At 42.6% G+C, this 20,070-nt stretch overlaps 1 protein-coding gene across 2 annotated transcripts in view; it reads right to left on the bottom strand.

Moving 5' to 3' along the window:
• Positions 1-10,760: 10,760 nt before the first annotated feature.
• Positions 10,761-20,070, bottom strand: part of LOC147901978 (cytochrome b-c1 complex subunit 6-1, mitochondrial-like) — a 51,222-nt gene continuing 41,912 nt past the window's right edge. For both annotated transcript variants that reach the window (XM_087375201.1, XM_087375200.1), the window contains exons 3-4: positions 11,295-11,384; positions 10,761-11,196 (exon numbers count right to left, since the gene is read on the bottom strand). In XM_087375201.1, coding sequence (XP_087231327.1) covers positions 11,164-11,196; positions 11,295-11,384 — 123 coding nt within the window. In that variant the 3' untranslated portion in view covers positions 10,761-11,163. The remainder of the gene's footprint in view (positions 11,197-11,294; positions 11,385-20,070) is intronic.

The raw sequence follows: 20,070 nt of genomic DNA on the forward strand, positions 1-20,070 counted from the left end.
GCTTCAGGTAGATGGTGATGGTGGAGCTTTTATAGCTGGTCTTTCTTCTAGGGATCTTGTTCTTGGATATTGTCTTGCAAGTGTAGGTGTTACCTAACATGGCTTGTAAGAGATCTAGACAGAGGCTATAAGATAGGAAAGTTCAAAAAATCAATCAAGGTATAAGGAGCTTGAAGAGGGAGAAAGCAAATGGTACATATCCAAGTGGCAATGTAAGACATATTTGCAATGTTTACAAAGGGAAAAATCATGCCAAGAAAAATGCCTCTTCATATAGCAACAGGCCTTGAAGACAAAAGATGTAGGCATTTGAGCATTGCTTTCGAGCGAAGAACATGAACACAAGTCATGTCCCAAAAGTGGTGGAAGCACTCTAGGTAGCGACATCACGTCATTCAAATGACCACTAGACTTGTGTCCTCACAAGCTTGAGTCTACGCCAAAGGAAGCAACAACTCTACCAGTGCCCTGAGAGTTGATACTTAAGAGACTATAATCTCTAACTTGAAAGATGACCCGAGCAATGTCAAATAGGTGTATTCTTAGATCAACTACTACAAAGAGGTAGCACTAGTGATGTTGTTTTCCTCTAAAATAAACACAAAATGGCTCAATGCCCTGCATCAAGGATGTCAATGAAAAGGGCTAGCAAGAGGTGTAAGCTTGAGAGGTTAGTAAGTTGAGAGCTTGCAAGGGAAAAATAGGAAGAGTGGAGTGACATGATGAGTAGTATGACAAGAAGACCCGAATGAAGAAACATAACAGAGGCTTGGCGATGAGGCAATGTAGAGATTGGAGGAGGCACAAGGTTTTACAAGAACATAGAGGCATAAATAAGGAGAGGAGTTACAAAAGAACATGGGCGGTGGTAGCCAAGAAAGGTGGCATGTAAAAAAGGAGATCATGTCTGTGATGGGGGGACAGGGGGTGTTTTTAGCAAGGGTAGTTAATTATAAAGTATAAGTGGGGGGCGTGTGGGGTTTAACTCCTTCATACCATACTAGAAAAATGGTGGATACAATAAAGGGATTCATAAGGCTTGTAAATATAAGGGATAGTGCCAACAAACATAAGGGAATCAAAAAACCCAACTAGCATAGGTGGTTCACAATTCCAATTATACAATGTCAATTATCATGCCATAATAAGGTAGCAAAGAGGACCAAAAATAGAGTTCCTTTTGGAATAGGAAATCCATGAATGGGACTTAGCATTACATATAAAGTCAATTAAGAAGGAGAAAAAGATGGGGGGATGGGGGATTTAGAACATACGAGTTAGTCCATAAGGGGTTAGCATATAAGAGTTAGTCCATAAGGGCACCAATTGTTAAAATGTGGTGGGGGGGGATTATGAATTAAGTAATGGAAAATATTTTTTAATATAAACACACCCCCTAAGTGTGGATTTTAACAAATATAAATCCCATTCACATAAGGAATTCTCACTAATAGTTAAAGTGTGTGTGCGTGTGTTTTGGTGGAGATTGGGGGTGGGGATGAAAGTGCTACGGGAATTTGAAAATTTTGTAAGGTGCGTGAAAATTTATTGTAGCACATACGTGCTAGTGTGTCAGAGAAATTGCAAGACGGAGAGAGAGAGAGAGAGAGAGAGAGAGAGAGTAGAAAATGTGTGTATATGTGTGTGTACGCACGCACGCACGCCTGCATGCGTGCATGTGTGTGTGTGTGTGTGTGTGTGTGTGTGTGTGTGTGTGTGTGTGTGTGTGTGTGTGTGTGTGTGTGTGTGTGTGTGTGTGTGTGTGTGTTGTAGTGAAACCAAAGATGATGAGCGCAATGCACCTTCATTCTCCACAACCTTAGGAGAGAGAGGAAAGGGGCTAAGAGAGTGGCGACTTGGGTAAAGGGTAAATGGGAAGGAGAGAGAGGACGTAGAGGGAATGGTATAAAAATCAATGGAGAATGACCATGGAGGACAAAGGTGCAAGAGGAGGGAGCATGGTGTAGAGTTCAAAAAGAAAGAGCAATGGAAATATGGCCATATATTAAATCATGGTGGCTATACAAGAATGTGTGTCGCATTAAGTAATAGGCCCCTCTTTTTATAACCAATCAATAGGTCCCTCTTATTATAACCAAGAGGAGCGGTTCTCTAATTAATACATACTCCTGCATGCATAGTGTGAGTGAGGAGGCAGTGAGCAAGGAGGATGCGCACTCCCAATAGCATGCAACAATACCTTGCCTTATAAATCAAATGCTCTTATCCTAGTCTAAGGTACTGCATGGCTTCTTGCCTATGTTCATACCCTTATATACATATATCTTATTCTTTCTAATAAGATCTTCAAACTGATCAGTGTGAGTTAGCACCCACCACATAATGTGTTATCTGTTATCCAACATTAGAAAATCTGTAAGGATTTTGGACCAGTGGCCAACTGAGAAGTTGGAGATTAGTGAATAAGCTACAACTTTGCTGTTGGAATCTTTTCAATCAAAAATTTGCAGAAAAAGTTATGATGCATACAAAACAGGGAAAAAGTTGTTTTTCAAAGGTAAATAGAAGAAAATCTGTAAGGATTTGGGATTTGTACTAAATTGGACAGTTTTAGATCTGTCAATTATCTACAACTTTGTTGTTTACAGTTTTTGCATCCAAGTTAAGGGTCAAAAGATATTTTCTGTACAAAACAGAGAAAAGTTGGTGCAAACAACAGAATTTCTACACCTTGGTTGGCCACTACCGTTGGCATTTTGAGTTGCATATTGGCTTGCATCTAAAGCCATTGAGATGTCTAGCTCATCAAAGAATGCCCTCTTTAACATTGAGAAACTGGATGGTAGTAATTTCTCATATTGGAAGGAGCAAATTTACAATGTCTTAGTGCAGAAGAAACAAGTTAAGACTATCAAATGCAAAGGGGTTAAGCTAGAGCACTTGGATGATGATGATGAGTGGGAGGACTTGGATGAGCTTTCCTGCTCCACTTTCATGCTTACTCTTTCCAAGTCAGTATATTTTAATGTGAAAGATATTGCAAGTAGGGCATATGGCATGTAGCAAAAGTTATGTGATTTGTATGATGACCAGAGTGCTGCTAGCCAAGTATACTGGTGGCTAAAGAAACTCATTGATTTGCAGATGAAGGAAGGGACTTCTATGTCCAATCATCTCAATGAGTTTAATACCATTTTCAGTCAGTTTATTGCACATAAAATTGTGTTCAATGATTTTGTGAAGGCTATGTTTTTGCTTGTTACATTGCCAAAAAGTTGGGATACTTTTCGTATTGCCATTAGCAATTCAGCACCTATGGGATGGCTTGATCAGTGTAGATGTTGAGAGCAGTTTGCTCACAAAAGAGGTCAACAAGAAAATGGTTGATGCAAATAAGAGCTCAAATGCTTTGACAGTAAGAGGGAGATTCTAATCAAGGGGGAACTCTCATGAAAGAGGTAGGTCAAGAAGCAAATCTCACACTAGAAAGGATATTGAGTGCTATTACTGTTGGCAAGAAAGGTCACATTAAAAAGGATTGCTTCAAATGGAAGAAGGATAAGAAGAACAAGGATAAGGATAAGGACATCGATGATAAGAAAGATGTCAAGGGAAAGGGAATTATGATAGATGAAGTAAATGCTACTTGCAGTGACCATGATGATGGTGATGTACTATATGCTTCCTTTTTCTGATGCATTTCTTGTTTCCTAAGATGATGGCTTTAATCAGGATTGGATCATTGATTCAAGAGCATTTTTTCATGTCACTCCACACAGGGAGTGGTTTAGCTCATATGATTCTAGTAGGAGAGGATGCATTAAGTTGGGCAATGATTATGCATGTGATATTGTTAGAGTGGAAGATATCAGTTTGTTGCTTCCTAATGGATCTACCTTTGTCTTGAGATAAGTGAGACATGTGCCTATGCTCAAGAAGAGTCTAATAAGTACAAGACAGCTAGATGATGTTGGGTTTCATGTGATTTTTGGCATAACACATGGAAGATTAAGAAAGGTTCACTTGTGATTGTAAAAGGTGTCCAAAGTGGGACTTTATAATCACTGCATGTGCATAGTGTGAAGGACCATATGATACATGTGGCTAAGCAGCCATCCCTTTCATTGTGGCATAGCCATTTGGGCCATATGAGCCAGAAGGGAATGAAAGTGTTAGCGAAGTTGAAGTATATTCTGTAAGAAAATAATACGTCTGTGCTCAACAGATAACAAGATCTCGTATGCAAGAGAGAAAAGCAGATAGTATGGAGAATCAAAAATTTGATTACTGTAGAACTGATACAATAGATGGCGCTGCCTCCCAGCCATGTGCTCCTGTGTGAGGAGCTTCGATGGCGTGCTACTTTATCATGCTCATGAAGCACAAGGCCATAACAAGTTGTATGCACAGTCTCTTTAGTGTCCTGTGTGTCCTTCAGCTCCTTAGACTCAACAACAATCTTCTCAAATACTATACCACCTGTGTCTACCTTTATGAGCATATGTTTGCTATTTAATACATTTTTACAGTCATTTTCGCAAGCAACGGGGTCTCATAATTTTCAGTGAAGAACTTTGGGCAAGTTCTTCACATACTTTTGCACTTGTTTCTACTAGTAACATATTGGGACTAGCATCTTCTAATATGCATGAACCTTTTACAAGCTTCTTTGTCAAAGAGTGCAAGCCATCATTACCCTTCCCTGAATCTACTCAAGATAGATAACTTCTAGTGGACCCACATAGCCCAAGTTGTGTTTAATACATTGGTCTCCATGATCATGATCAGGCAATCTAGCATGAGCAAAGGACCTTCATCAAGAGCTAATCCTCAACATATTAAGGGAAAAAGTAAGAAGAGAGTGCCTTTATCAATACTGTCACTCTACCAACTTCATCAGCACCTATGTCCTCTCACATCTTGAAAGCACCCCAATCTCCGATAGTTGGTAGATTTGGCTATCTCAATCATATTACTAGCAATAATGCCTATACTTCCAAGGACTTGACCTTCCCATTCCTACAATTTTGTGGAGTCTATAGAGAGAAACTCGAACTTGAGCTCCACCTCAAGGAATTCGAATACTTTTTCACAATCTCAGCTAGAGTGGAAGACGTGCACAAAATAGCATATCAAGCATGAAGGTTCAAGGACAAAGCTGGCTTTGCATTTCAAGGACTTGGCTTCATATCTAATTGGGATTAACTTCCAAAACCAATTCATCACTGAATATAGGGACTAATGTGACAATCTAGCACCTATGTTCACAATGGCACTCATTGGAGTAGAACCCAATTGAGACAATTGTAGACTACTCATACAAAGTGACAAAGCTAGTGGATCAAAGCAAGGGTAGAATGACACTCAAAGTCCTTACCATAGTTAGGCCCTTCATTTTCAAATCACAACATCAAATCCAATTTTTTTTTCATCAAGAGATTTCAAGTATGCTAGAATCAGCCATTACTTATGCTGTTTGGGAACAATGGCACTATTACCTCATCATGCCACTTCTTTGGCTATCATACCTAGTGGTTTCATTTGAAAATTCATTGGAGACAAACATGATCGATAAATCACATCACATAGTGCATAAAGGTTCAGATCCCTCATTGTGGATGTTAATGTGCTAAGGAAGGTGCATAATTGGGCTAGTATTTGGAGGCCAAAAATAAAAAATGTAAAACTTGTATGATAGTAAATAAATAAGCCATTATGTAAATCAATGTTCAAATAAATTTTGTGACTACTATGGCAAGTAGGATCGTAAAAGCGGGGTCATCAAAGTGATACTTGTAGGAAAGGGTTATACCAGGTACCAAAATAGAACCAAGACCACTCAATCATCATGTATCCCTACCTCCTCCAACATAGTGGGGATGCTAGTCCAATTGATACAAACAAGCCAAGAGAAGGATGAGGAACATTCCACCAAATTTGAATTTGGCCACAATCAACTTTGTAGATTGTGATCTCGTAGCCTTGTTGGTGAGGAGGTGGGAGTGTTAGTGGTGATAGCAAAGACATTGGAGAAGATGGTGGTAATGTTGGAAAATTTAGAGGTAGTGGAGGAGATGGAGGGGAATGTGGTGGTGGTGGGGGCCATGTTGGTGATTGTGGAAATGGTGGTGGTCATGTTAGCAAAAGGTGGTATTGATGGCCATCATAATGGCAGCATAGAACTGGGCATATGAGGAGGTGGAGGTGGAGGTGGAGGTGGAGGAGGAAGAGGGGTATAGGTGGAAGTGGGATATGTTAGATTATGTAGTGTGATGTGGACGTTTTCCCCTCCATTAGGAGTTTTTTATTACGATTAGGGAACCATCGTAGAGGATATATAATGATACCAACAAGAATTTTGTATGGATTTCATGTAGTGCATTCAACCTGATAATGTATATGATAGGCTGAAGAACAGGCCGTGCGGTCTACAAAGAGTCCCTCGTGGATTATAATTTAATGCAATCTAAAAATTTATATGAGATGTCCCAATGGTTTATGATTATAAGTGCAGCAGGCACTGGGACTCTCCATGTGATTCAAATACTTTTTTTGCCACCATTGTCTTCAAGCTCCATTGTCTCCACCCTTATTTCCAAGTTCCACCCTTGTCTTCAAGATCCACCCACATCTTCAAGCTCTTCCACCCTCATCTTCTACTCACCCCCATCTAAGATATGGATGTGCTCTTCGAAGTTCTCATGGTTGTGACACTATAAGTAAAGTCTAATCCCTTGCACTAATATGTATGCTACAGGCTCAATTCCTTACTTTGCATTCTATTGTTTGAAGCCCATGTCTATCCTCCCCATTCCTTAGAGCAAGACCCACCTGATCCTATTATGTGCACCCATGTCTCTTCTTACTATTCTTTAGATTAAGACCTGACTAATCCTTATAATGTGCATAGTTACCCACAAGGCAATGGCTTTGCATTACCATAACTTGTGTATATCTATCATCCTATACCACCTACAATAGTAAGGGGTTTGGCCCACAATAGCAAGGGCTTTCCCATACGTCGTGTATGCTTTGCATATATATGAATCGGACACTTGCAAAAAAGATTTGTCATCTTGTATGGATCTCTTGCTAATGTGGATGAAGGGTGAGTAGATATATGGTAGCTTTTTGTTGCCCCTAAGAAAGTGGCCTTAGAATCCCTATGCCATGCCTTTGTAGAACGAATAAGGAATTAAGCTTCCTTTATTTTGTTACCTTAGTTGTAGCCTTTTGACAATTGTAAATAGATAGATTTGTATGGACTTTGCACCTTTCAATAGTATGAAAAGTATGAATGAAGAAGGTCTCTTCTCACACTAACATCCTTTATTTTGTTATATTGGGCTTTTGCCCTTTTTACAATTGTAAAGAGAGAGATTTGTATGGGCTTTGTACCTTTCCATAGTATAAAGACTTTTGAGGTGTTTGTGTACATATCGTGTGTGTTAGTAAAATTGATGATTATATCTTTTCCATTGGAATCTTTTGTGTACACATGGTGTTCTGGATTACCTACTATGTCATTTAATTGATGGCAATTTTTGCCATTGGAGATGAAGTGACAAAAATGCTACATGGCATAGGCCAAATTCATCATTTTGTTTTTCATACATCTATGAGTCTAAATTAATTAATTAAGAGAACAAAACATTTATGACCACTTGGCAAATAAGGGAAACTAGATTAGATATGTTCATGTTGGACCATCGAATGACTTGGTTGGTGTCATGCGTGCTCTGGTCGCTCTCTGTGTAGCGTATGGAGTGTGTCTCTTGTCTGGCGGCATCATAGCGGAGACTCTCACTGCTAATCTATGATACTCTCATTTCATCAAGCTCCACTTCCTCAACCTCCTAGTAGCTGACTCAGATGCATAGAAGTCTGTAACATCTGTCTTTGCTCTGTCAATCTCGGGAACCTGTGGCATCACCCCCTACTGCTCTTTGGTCTGTCTCATTATTATATCTCTGTGTCATCGCACTTCATTCAGATAGAGCCCAACACAAACTTGATCAAAAGAATGAATCAACCATGTAAGCGGACCAAAGCCACCTCCCTCTTGAAAGAGGCAGTGATATCGCCTTCGGATCTCATAGTAGACTCTAGACAAACACATAGAAAGTGCTTCAACCTCCTCCATCTGGCATGGCCTGCAAATCCTCTCTTTGGGTATGCCTACAGCTCTCCCTACCTCAATCCTCAGATGATGTGACGAGACTCACAACTGCCCGATGGCGATCCTCAATACATGTGAGAGACTCTTGTCCTCGAGGTACTAAGGTTTGATGACGAGACCATGCTCCGAGCCCCTACGAAGTAATCATGGTAGAACTAGATCTTGAAGGGAAATCCCCCCCCCCCCCCCCCAAGCCCTAGACAAATGGAGCTGGAGGAGGTCCAACCGTATGATACGATTGACATCATCTCATGGGATCATCTCAGGTGGTGCATCCATGCTGTACTGAAAGGAGAGAAGTCTGCCCATCTGAACGTCATGACTACCAAATCATGTGGATATCCGTGCGTACCATGCTGTATCAACACCGCTCTCTGCCAGTCACCCTAAAAGACTCCAATGCTAGCCTCGGTAATCTCCACTAGGAAAAGGCCCAGAGTGTGGAGGGATGTCACTCTCTGAAAGATGGCATCAACCTGGAGAGAGGTCATGGCAAACTTTGGCTCTATAATCTGATGAGGAACGGAGGATGTACTTCAAATCATCATGGATTCCATAGTCACATGTAGCCTCTCAAATCTCTTCCACTGTGTCTCGCTAAAATGTCACTCCCCCAAAAAGGTGATATATACATGGCAGTCCGATTTCACCAAGTCAAAAAGCCAACCCTTCGTCAAAGGGTCTCGAAAGTGTGCCTAAAAGCACCGCGTCCCTAGGCAGAGTATTCTCATGTGAGTCGTGCTACACTTGCATGCGCTATCGTGAAACTCGGTTCGGTGAACACTACCCCCAAATATGTGTGAAACTGTTCTATCTCCACTGGCTCATCTCAGTACGAGAAGCTATGGCATGATGAGACAATGCTTGTGAGGTGTCGAAGATCATCACCTTGGTTTTTCCAAGGTTAACTGTCAAGTCTCTCTCTTTGCAGAACATCTCCAAAGCCTCTAGATGTTTCTACAATCCCTCTGTTGTATGAGGACTATGTCATCTGCATACATTAGTATTTGCACCATTAGGTTAACCAAAAGTGAACCCTCTCCGCCTAGGCGATCTATAAAAGATGTAATCTCATCGATATAGAGCTCGAAGAGGGTCAATGAGAGGGAGTAGCCTTTCTTCACTCCGATAGTGCTCTCAACCCAATATGATAGACCTCCTGGGGCACGTACCCTCTCTCTAACAGACTCATATAAACTCATAACCCCCAGATCATGATCTCTGAGAGCTGCAACTCCTATAGCCTCCTGATCAGGCGAGAATGTGGGACATTATCAAATGCCTTACAAAAGTCTACAAAGCAAGTGTAGACTTTCTGGTGCCTCGACCCTCAGGTAAAGATATGGTCCAAGGTGGAATGTTGTCTCTGAAAACCTACTTGTCCAAGAGCCCACTGCCCGTGACCCTCTGTGTGACTGTTAATCTCCCTCCCTAGAACCGAACCATATATCTTAGCCTAAGTATGGCCAATCATAAGAGTCTGGTAGTTCCAAGTGTAGGATCACATGCCTTGTGTATCGGTACTATGGTGGTAGTGCTCCAGGTAGGCGGGAAGCCATGGCATACGGCATGGAATGACCTCCGATTATGAAGCCGGAGAAGGGTAGCCCGTACATTTTGTAGAGTAAACAAGTAACACGAGGTGGGTCTTAGCATAGAGGACATATGAAGTAGTGTCTATCCCGAGACAACATAGAGGGAGCATGCATATGTATGACAAACTACTGGATCTATGATGGGGTTGGGCGGCTTCCCCTCCAACAAGAACCTTCGCGAAAGGATCCGATCACCTCATCCATCCTGTGTATGAGGAAAGCCCGCTTCTTACGCCGTGTCACTTGGCGTGAGATCCATTGTGCCTCTGGTAAAGTCAAATGTCTCACTGCTCACTCACGTGTGAGGTGGTCTCTCATCTCTCTGCACTCGTTGTCAAACTAGGGGTTTTGGGGCATCTTCCCATCTGGGGCACGTGTCGAGTCATAGGAAAGGATCTCGCGACAACATCTTGTATCACTTAGACAAGGGTATCCGAGGCATGGGTGAGGTCAATATCATCTCCAAGTAAGACTGGAAGCTTGGAGGTCAGGTGGCTCACGTACACCAGGTCAAGAGCGTGATTAAAATGGATCTGAAAACTAGTTGGTGGCGAGGGGGCCCTCCTCATGACTAGCATTCCACCTTGCTTGACAAATAATAATCATAATAATAATAAAATCCACCTCAATGAACACCTCAAGAGATCGATTGCTTGAAATTTACTTCTCTTGTGCCTTGCTTTTTTATATGAGAACAAGTCCCCTCTTGAGATCTTGGACAGGCAGAGTCTGCCTTCTTGTCCATTTTTTGGAGTAAATCAATATACACGAAGAATATTGTAAGTATTGTCTTTCCTGAGATTTGAAGGATCTACATACTGTTCTACTTTAAGCACAAATATGCCTTTACTGATCAGAAGCTAAATCAATATGTATGCACCAAAATACCCCCCCCCCCCCAAAAAAAAAAAACAAATAAACAAACAAAACCTCCAAAAAAAACAAGGAAAAAAAACCACTCTTTTTTGGTGATGATTTTATTTTCTATTTTTTACACACGCACAATCCCAGCAACAGACAAGGACTAGATAATTAGATATAAGTTATAACCAAATGCATCAAGCCTTACCAGCGTAGACAATCAGATGTAAGTTATGACCAAATGGATCAAGCCTCACCAACGTTGGAGTTCTAAACTTGCCTCAGATTTCACCATCCTGAGACCTCTAAACAATGCTCCTTCATTCTTCATTCTAGTGGTCTAGCTTATTGCGTGAGAAAGGTCTTTCCCTCGTGTGTAAGCATCAATGCTGAAACTCTTGCTCAAGGTACCAAAATATAGTATGGGTTCATGAACCCCAAATCCATGAAAGAATTGTAATCAATGACACAGGTACTAGCGATTTAGATGAGAGACAGGAAAAATTGGACTCATTTCAATGCGGAATGCAATGGACCATCCACCTTGAGAGTTAAAAAATGACGTGTTTATTTCAGTTTCTCAAAAAGTTTTCGTGCCACCTGCACATTTGTCATACAAAAAGGTCATTGATTAGGAGAAAGCCACACCCATGCCAAAAGGAGAGAGTCAGAACTGCAGACACTAAACCCATGCTTACGCATTTGTCAATGCAAGCCCAATAGTCAAAATATTGGCCAGTGCAATGCTTATGGCCAGTTTTGTCTTCCTCCACACGTTTCACACAAGCCTGACAGTGAGATGCCAAAAAACTAGGTTAGTATGTCTAAAAAGAAGAGCACAAAGCTTTGCACAATTTAGCGTGTGTCAAGATCTGCAATATATTTTTGAAGTTACAATTATAATTGGGTAAAAGGGAATGGTGCCTTCTGTCAATCAACAAACCCGTCTCCACCTTACCATGAAAAAGGAGAAACAAGTGGAGGTGGACCGCAACCTGGGTACTGAAAAAGAATACAGAAATTTTCAAATAGACATGACATGGAATGCTTGAGACCATACAAGATCTATGTTCACCAGATGCAAAATTTCCGAACAGCTCTACGTAGCTGTCACAATGCATCATAAGACTTTCATTATGTCTTCCACATATAGTCAATAAAAAGAAAAGATAATCATTAAGGAATACATCTGATCAATTCGAGACTGCAGAACCTCTGGATCTAGCAGGCTTTGCCTCCTGAACCCCATTGTGTCCTTAGGAAAGATGGATCAGGTTTCAAATTTGCTGAACGATTCCACAACATGATCTCATGCACGTTGAGGGCTCTCCTGATATGGGCATATCAGTGCCCCTACCCTGGTGCACTCTTTCATCCAACAGTGCAGTTCATCAACCTGGCATAGAAATCCCCTCCCTCTTTTGGTCCCCACAATTGCTTTCCAGTTATTCTAGCAAAGCATACCATCTATCCCCCAAGTTTCCAACCAGCTCATCACTGCCTTATGCTATCACTTTTCTCTCGTCGCCTCAATGGCTCTTGAGGGAGGTATGTTTGCCTCCACCTCTGCCTCCTTTTTCTTGTTGATACTGGCAGAGATTCTCACCATCCAGGCATAGCATACCTGGGTTTTTTTATTCAAACACCCAAGTTCCCCTGACAGAGAACTTTCTTGACCAAATTACTTCCCTTGGCTAACTCATGACAACAATGCTTGACAGGCTGTAAGATCCTGGTGATTTCTATCTGACTTTTCAGGAACATTATTCCAATTCAATCTCTATTCTCTTTACATACATACTGATTCACGTGTGTGTAAACTTTTGTGACTGGACTTGCATGTCTTCAGTGGCTACAGGTTGAGGAAGTTACATGTATGCATATACATTATCAACCGACAGGATAATGAGTTACCTTTCTGTGGTAACTGGTATGACCTTTTTGTGGTGACATCACCTTTCCGTGGTGATGATGCATCATCATATGATGATGTTACATAAATCGAGCTGCTGCATGTGGTATTTGTTCCATATATGTCTAGTAGAACAACAACAAATAAACAGGAACCAGCAAAAGCTAGGTTGGTGCACGTCCAGAATAGCTTGATCTTGTGAAATGTGCTCATAACTCTCTCATACCAATGCCAAGATTTGCTCTCTGGGTTTTTGCAGTCGTTCTTTTCCAGTTGGCCTACTCCAATTCACCTCCCTAAAGATTGTGAATTTTACTACTGAGAGGCTTGGATCTTCACCTACTATGCCAAAATCCCAGTTTTGCTACACTGGTGCAGACCCTATTCACCTTGGAATCTGTCTAAGAACCAGCCAAATCTTTGTTTCGTAACCCATAGGAATGCCCAAAAGCCTGAAGACTGTTCCTTTCTCAAATCTAAATAGTATCCCATAACATCAAGAAAGGGTTGTTCCTCAGAGAGTAGAGGACAATAGGCTGTTTTGGAATTATCCTGATGCAAGACACAATGTGTCGAGACACTCCACCACATTTGCAACATCTTCTCTTTCATTTCTTATCAATTTGCGAATTTCCTCTCAGCAGTTTTCGACTGGCATCCTCCCCGGTGGGGTCCTTTGAAATGCTACCCCATTCCTGAACTTCCAAAGTTGCATTAGAACTAGGGCTCTTAGAGGTTGAAGCATCTGGTGAGTCAGGTCGTTTTGATCTCCTTTGTCTCCCAATAAAGCCATCTTCCATTTTATCTTCATTGCTATATGAAGACTACTCAGCTTTCTTTCAACCCCCGTCCACAGTTCCCTTGAGATTGGGCATTCCCACAGAAGATGCATGTGGGTTTCTTTGAAACGGTTCCATAATGGACATACGGGTGTGTTGGAAAGGTCACCTCCCCATCTGTAAGCCCCCATATAAGGAGATCATGGGGGAGGTGAACCTAGGGTTTGAGGGAGTACCACATGGGCCGCATCCTGGCAGCCATGTGGGTGCTATTCAGAAAGAGAGAGGGCTGCCAAGGACAGTACCAGGCAGTTATCAGCCTCCATGGAGGGTAGAAGGACTGCCGGTATGCCACGTGGCCAGCGGAGATTGGCTGGAGGAAGACTGCGTAGAGATGCAGACCTGGGACAGGTGGCACTGGCATCAGCAAGTGTACGGAGCAGGGTACAAGATGTACGGGGCTGGATAGGGCCTGGCAGGAAGCAGATCTGGTGCAGCATCAAGGGAGGTTGAAGAGGCAGGTAAAAGGGCTGAAGGGGCCAGACCCCTTGCCCTTTTAAGGGGCCTGGTTGGGCTGGTTGGAGCCAGCAAACGCTACAGACCAGAAAGTCGGCCTGCTTGGTCGGCTGATTTGCAGGGCCCTTTGGGCCTATAAAAGGGGGCACTTAGGCCCCCATTCATTCATCTTCAGGAGCAGCAAACCTGCAGCAGACAGGAGCAGCAGTTAGGGGATTCTTGGACCTACTCCCAGGAGGTGAAGAAGACCTACAAAGAGATGCAGACTGAACTAGCAAGGTGCTGCCCACCTAGGCTGATTCACAGACAGTAAGGTGGAGAAGAACACTCTAGACAGAGAGTCTACATTTGCTCGAGGTGGAGCACCCAGGCTCAAAGATCAGAAGTGCTTGAATCTAGTAGGAGAACCTCTTGGTATTGTATCCTGTCCTACTTTGTGGACGGACGGAAATATAAAGTGTTGCTTCTATATTTGTCTCTCAGCATTGTCTATTTACTGGCTTGCACATTAAGTAAAGAAGTTTGTGATTCCACACCCCACACGCACACTGTGTGAGCTCCTGGGCACATGGTTAACACGTACGATCACGTTCAATGCATACCGTTCGATATTAGTGCGGTACTAAATGAACTAAAAAATCTTAGGTGTACGTCCGATGGTATGTTCAATACCCAAAAAAAAAAGACACAGATTTTAGAGTTTTGGAGGAGTTACTTGTACAAGCTTTGAAACTTGTACAAACATGTAATATAGGTGCTTGCTGGAGATAAAGAGGCAGAGAGATTTAGATGCTTGATGCAACTTGAGCCTCGTCACTTGTTGGAGATGGAGAAGGGAGAGTCAAGACTCAGAGTCGGAGGTAGATGCTTAGTGTGAGATCATAGTGAGGAGAGAGGGGGTTTATATGGAACCTTACCATTTGGGAGGCCCAAAATCAGTTTGGCAGAACCACCACCAATAACAAAACCAATCATCCAAAACAAACGAAAGCAAAACAAACAAACCCAAAGAGAAGGAACAACAACCACCACCCCCCAACAACAACAAAAAAACGTACGGATCGTACAGTACCATACGGAACAGAACGGAACGTACAGAACGTTCCATACGTTGAACGAGGGCAACCATGCCTGGGCAATACTATCAGTCTTCCGCTGTGCGTACCCTCTATTGGGTAATTTCTAACACTAGGGTTCCACTTTGCAATTCTCGCCCTTACCGGCAGTTTACCCACCACAACCCTCCAAAGCATAAAATTCAGTTTCAAGGAGGGGCTTGCTGCCCAGACCCTCCTCAATCTCAGATTCCAGATTGTTAGCCTGTCAAGCGGGGCATGAAATTTCCACTGCCTTCTAGCCAATATTGCAACAGAGCATCCCGAGCTATCTCAGAAGTCGTGGAGATTAAGCTTGGCAAAAGGCTTTCCTGACGACCAGACAAGCCCTCTAAAATCTATGGCATCTCTAAATAGATGGCTAGTCGCCCAATCCACTTTTACTCTATCCATCAAATCTCTTGTCAGCTGTGTTTCTACGGCATTCAACCCAAAATTTCTAGCTACCTACTCAGGCAGCATCCAATTGCATCCACCCAGGTCGCATTTTTGTTTGAGGCCTTTCTTAAAGAGGTGCACTACCACTCTAGATGGCTTTTGATTATCGCAGGGCCGTGATTGAAGGCCCAATCTGAGAGCCAAACAGACTTGCCTAAAGACACATCACCATACACGTTTCTGAGTCCTCCCCAAGAGCATTCTTTCATTTTTTATTTCCAAACTTGGAGCATCCTAGTCAACCCAATCACCTTCATTAAATATTAATTCACGAAAGTGACGAGCTGCCTTCTTTTGCTTTGCTCGAGTCTTTTGGAAGCCAGTTTCACCTTCTTATAAGCCACATCCATGCTTTCAACATACTTATCAGCCTCAAAAATCTTATTTTTAGTATGCAAGATAGGCGGATCTTTTCTGCCCTCTTTCACTTTTTCAAAGGAGCTTTCCTAGTGGAAGTATGCACAGGATTGTTGTAAGCAAATTCCACTAAGGGCAAATATTGTTCCCATTGTGCCTTATGCTCAGACACATAACATTTCAGAAAATCAAGAGCGGTGGAATTTTCCAAAAGAGACTTGTCATACGCTGATCTCTGTCAATAGACTGAGGCATCCCATGGTATTTGAAAATGTCATGCACGAACAACCTTGCCATGTGATTCGTTGTAATTATCTTCCTTACCAGAATGAACTGTGCCTGCTTACTGAATCGGTATATAATAGTCCAGAGGCCATCATTCCCCATAGGTGTCCTAGGAAGATCAAATATGAACTCCATGGCACTGCTCTCCCATGGTCTATCTGGGATTGGCAATGGCTGCAACAATCCATGTGTCTTCTGTCTCTCAAACTTGACCTTCTAGTAGATGATGCATGTTCTGACAAAGGCATCCACATCCCGTCTCAAAGCTGGCCAATAGAAAAAGTGCTCAACTTCTTCAATGTCTCTATGCCCTACATACGGTGGAGCATGACTTTCTATCATAACCTTTGATCTTAATTGCTTTGTGACACAAAGGCATCCATGCATCATAATAAAGCCATCTCTGAGAGTATAATGGTCATGCCGCCGCTGATTATTAGACAGCTGGTCATAAATCCTAGACAAATCATCATCCTGAGCATACTGGTCCTTCATTGCATCAACTCACTGTGGTAAGCAACGGTTGCTTCGGAAACATGAGGCTTCCTTGACAATGCATTGGCCACTACATTCTTCTGACCTTCCGCATGTACTACCTGGAAGTGAAATACAGACAAGAAATTGGCCCAACGCATATGCTTCTCAGATAATTTCGTCTGAGTGAGGAAATATCTCAGAGACTGATGATTAGCCTTCACTGTGAAATCAGCCCCAAGTAAATAGTGCTTCCACGTAGCAAGGGCATGAACTACAAATTCCTTTTCATAAATGCCCAGATGTCTCTCATCATCTTGCAAAATTCTACTCTCATAAGCCACTACCCGTCCTTCCTGCATAATGACCGCTCCAAGGCCATTATTTCCACATGCTTCAGCTTGGACATGAAAAGCTTTTCAAAGATCTGGTAAAATCAACACTAGATCTGTGGTAAGCTTTTCTTTTAGCATCTAAAATGCTGCAATCTGATTCTCAGCCCATACGAAGGATGCTCCCTTCTTCTACATAGCATAGAGAAGGGAAGCAATTTTAGTGAAATGGTGTATGAATCGCCTGTAGTACTAGCATAAGACCAAAAAGCTTTGTACTTCATGCAAATTCTGTGGCCAATTGCGAATTGCTTCAATCTTAGCGAGATCCATGCGCATGCCATCCTTAGAGACAATTTGTCCCAGAAAGTGAATCTTGGGCATAAAGAATTTACTCTTCTTTGCATTTACAATCAGCCTATGCTTGCTGAATTCTGCAAATACTATTGCCAGATGCTTCCTATGCTCTACCTCATCTTTTGAGTACACTATCATATCATCGAAGAAAGTGCCCATAAAAGACCTATGCTCACGGAAGATTCTGTCCATCATCTGATTGTAAGTGGCAGGAGCATTCGTAAGCCCAAATGGCATGACCAAGAACTCATACAACCCAAAGCTCGTCTGGAAGGTTGCCTTGGATACATCCTCTGGACGAATGCGTATCTCATGATACTCACTCTTGAGATCTATGCGGCTGAAAATTGCTGATTGAAACCGGCCTTCAATAAACAAAAGGGCAGTGATCTTCTTCTACTAAGTCATAAACTTCATAAATGACCATAATGCAAGCTTCAGTCACTTCAATCACTTAGCACACTTAGAAACAAACGTCAACAACAACAAAGGTGAGGCTAGCATGCTCCTGTTCGATGAAAATAGTACACAGTGCACCCATTGGCCCCAAATGCCTTGGCACACCTTACGGTATTTATTTAATGCTTCTGAATGGAAATGCTTTACAACAGGGGTTCAACCCTGCACCGTTCCTCTCTGCAAATCCTCTACTTGTCTTCAAGGCATCTAATCCAAGTGCACCACTAGAATTCCCACTGGCAAGGCATACTCAGGCATCCATACCTCTGACAAACTGAGCTCAAGGTAGCCTCAAGGCTATCACATGCATCCACACTGTCCCTAGGCCTTCCACAAAATCACCCTTGCCTCTGGGTGCTTGCTAGAACCTGTAGGAGTCCTGAAAGGACTGCAAACAACATGCATGCACTACAAAAGCTGCAAAGCAAGAAAGAATAAGGAAAAACAGAACCTAGAACCAACTCTCGTTGTTTGTGGCAAAGGGGCCAGCTCCTTCCTCGCACCTATCCTCTGTCTAGGCTCCCTGCACGGTGCAGGTGTCTTCCAGCAATCAAGAGAAGAGAGAAATGAAGGTAGAGAGCGGAGGGTGAACAAGAAAGAGCTGTAGAGAAAAGATGGTCCACAGATCTGTCCCGAAATGATTGCCTCGGGATCTGTGCCTGAGTCCTCCTAAGAGCACATGCCAAAAGTATCAAGAAAGTATCCTAGAAGTGCGTACTAGCCTCGAAACAGCCAAAACAGGCTTAAAACGGCTGAAAACAGGCTTGAAACAGCTCAAACAACTCAAAAACTGCACAAGAACAACTGAAAACGTCTAGCACCTTTGGGAGAGTGACGGGAGAGAGATGGAAGGTGGGGTAGGGCATGCATACACATGCATGACGAATGGCACCTCCTCCTTGCCATTTGCCCCTTCATTAAAGTCCTAACGCCCATACCAAGGACAACGTTGGTTATCCTTGGGCCCAACTTTTAGACCCCTCTTTTAAGGCCTTTGCCTTGCCCCTGCGACACATTCTCCAAGGACCATCACTCTTTTGCACTAACAAAACCGTCGAACAGTAAGGGGAAGAATTGGGCTGAATCAGCCCCTTCTCTAAAAGATTTTTTGGCCCATGATTTCTTCTTGCTCAGCCGCACTCACCCTATAAGGTGCCCTGTTTGGTGGAATACTGCCTAGCACTATATCAATTGCATGATCCTCATGCCCCTCAGGTGGAAGTTCGCCTGGCAATGAGTCAGAAAAACACTCTCCAAACTGATTAAGGAAATCTATAATGCTCTTTATCTAGCTTAAAGATTACAAATTGTGGATCGTCAAACTTAGTTATCCTTTGCAAAAACTAAATACGCAAAAATATGATGTTCATTACTGAGCAAAAATAGCTGAAGCAGATACATCAGAGATTGACTCTCCCTTAAGTTTGACATCCATTAAATGCTTCTTCCCTCTATGCTCCAGGGAGATCTTCCAATTGTAAGTATCCGCCAAAGCATGAACTCTATGACACCAAGACATACCCAGCAAAACATCAAAGCCCTCAAGAGGCATTATATAAAATTCATCGATGTCCACAAAGCTTTGTATGTGCAAGCGGAGCTTTCCAACCGGCGTGCTAAGCCCAGGACAAGCCAAGCCCACCTCACTCATAGGCCCCATCTCCTCTGCACGGATTCTAAGTTTGCCTACCAACTCTGCAGAGAGAGAATTTGCACGAGCCCCTGGGTCAAAGAAGATTAATGTCATCTGATCACTCACTTTTCCCCATGCCCTACAAAGCTCCGTAGCATCGCCATCACTAATAACATCATGCATTGACCCTGCAGATGGTTTAGGCTTCTTGCCTTTTTGCTCTTTCCTATCATCCACTTTCCCTTTAAGCTTGCGTTTTGGGAAATCCCGTGCCACATGGCTCTCTTCTTTGGAGTGAAAGCATTTATTAGCCTCCATCAAGGCTTTCCTTTCCTCATGTGACAGCCAATTGGAGCTTGGCCTATCACGCTTCTTCCATGTGTTAAAAGGAGGCTTAGGAGCATTCCCTAGCTTCCTTGCTTTCTTGAAACTCTCAGACTAATTGCTTTTATACCCGCTGGTTTTTCCCAACAGCAATGGATCAGCTGTAGTAGCATTCTCAATAAGCTAAGACATATTGGTGACCCTTGTTTTCGTGCAGTAGTCCCTAATTTCCTTTGGCAGCCCACATGAAACCTCGCTCCAGATAATTACTGCAAATATTCTCTCTTATGCTCTCTCTCACTCCCTCTCTCTACAGATGCACTAGGGCCCAGGACAAAACATCGGGCTGGACCCCCCCGAAGGTTTTTATTCATGAAGAGAGAAAACTGTTACAAAAGTTCAGCGTACAGGTGTCTGATACAAAATCCAACGTGAATCAATATTACAAGAGCTTCAAGCTCATTTCAAATTGGCAGCAAGCCACTTGTCTAAA

The sequence above is a fragment of the Dipteris shenzhenensis genome, chromosome 5 (assembly GCF_047967505.1).
Source record: "Dipteris shenzhenensis isolate YYH24624 ecotype China chromosome 5, Dip_SZ_1.0, whole genome shotgun sequence".
Taxonomy (NCBI): Eukaryota; Viridiplantae; Streptophyta; class Polypodiopsida; order Gleicheniales; family Dipteridaceae; genus Dipteris; species Dipteris shenzhenensis.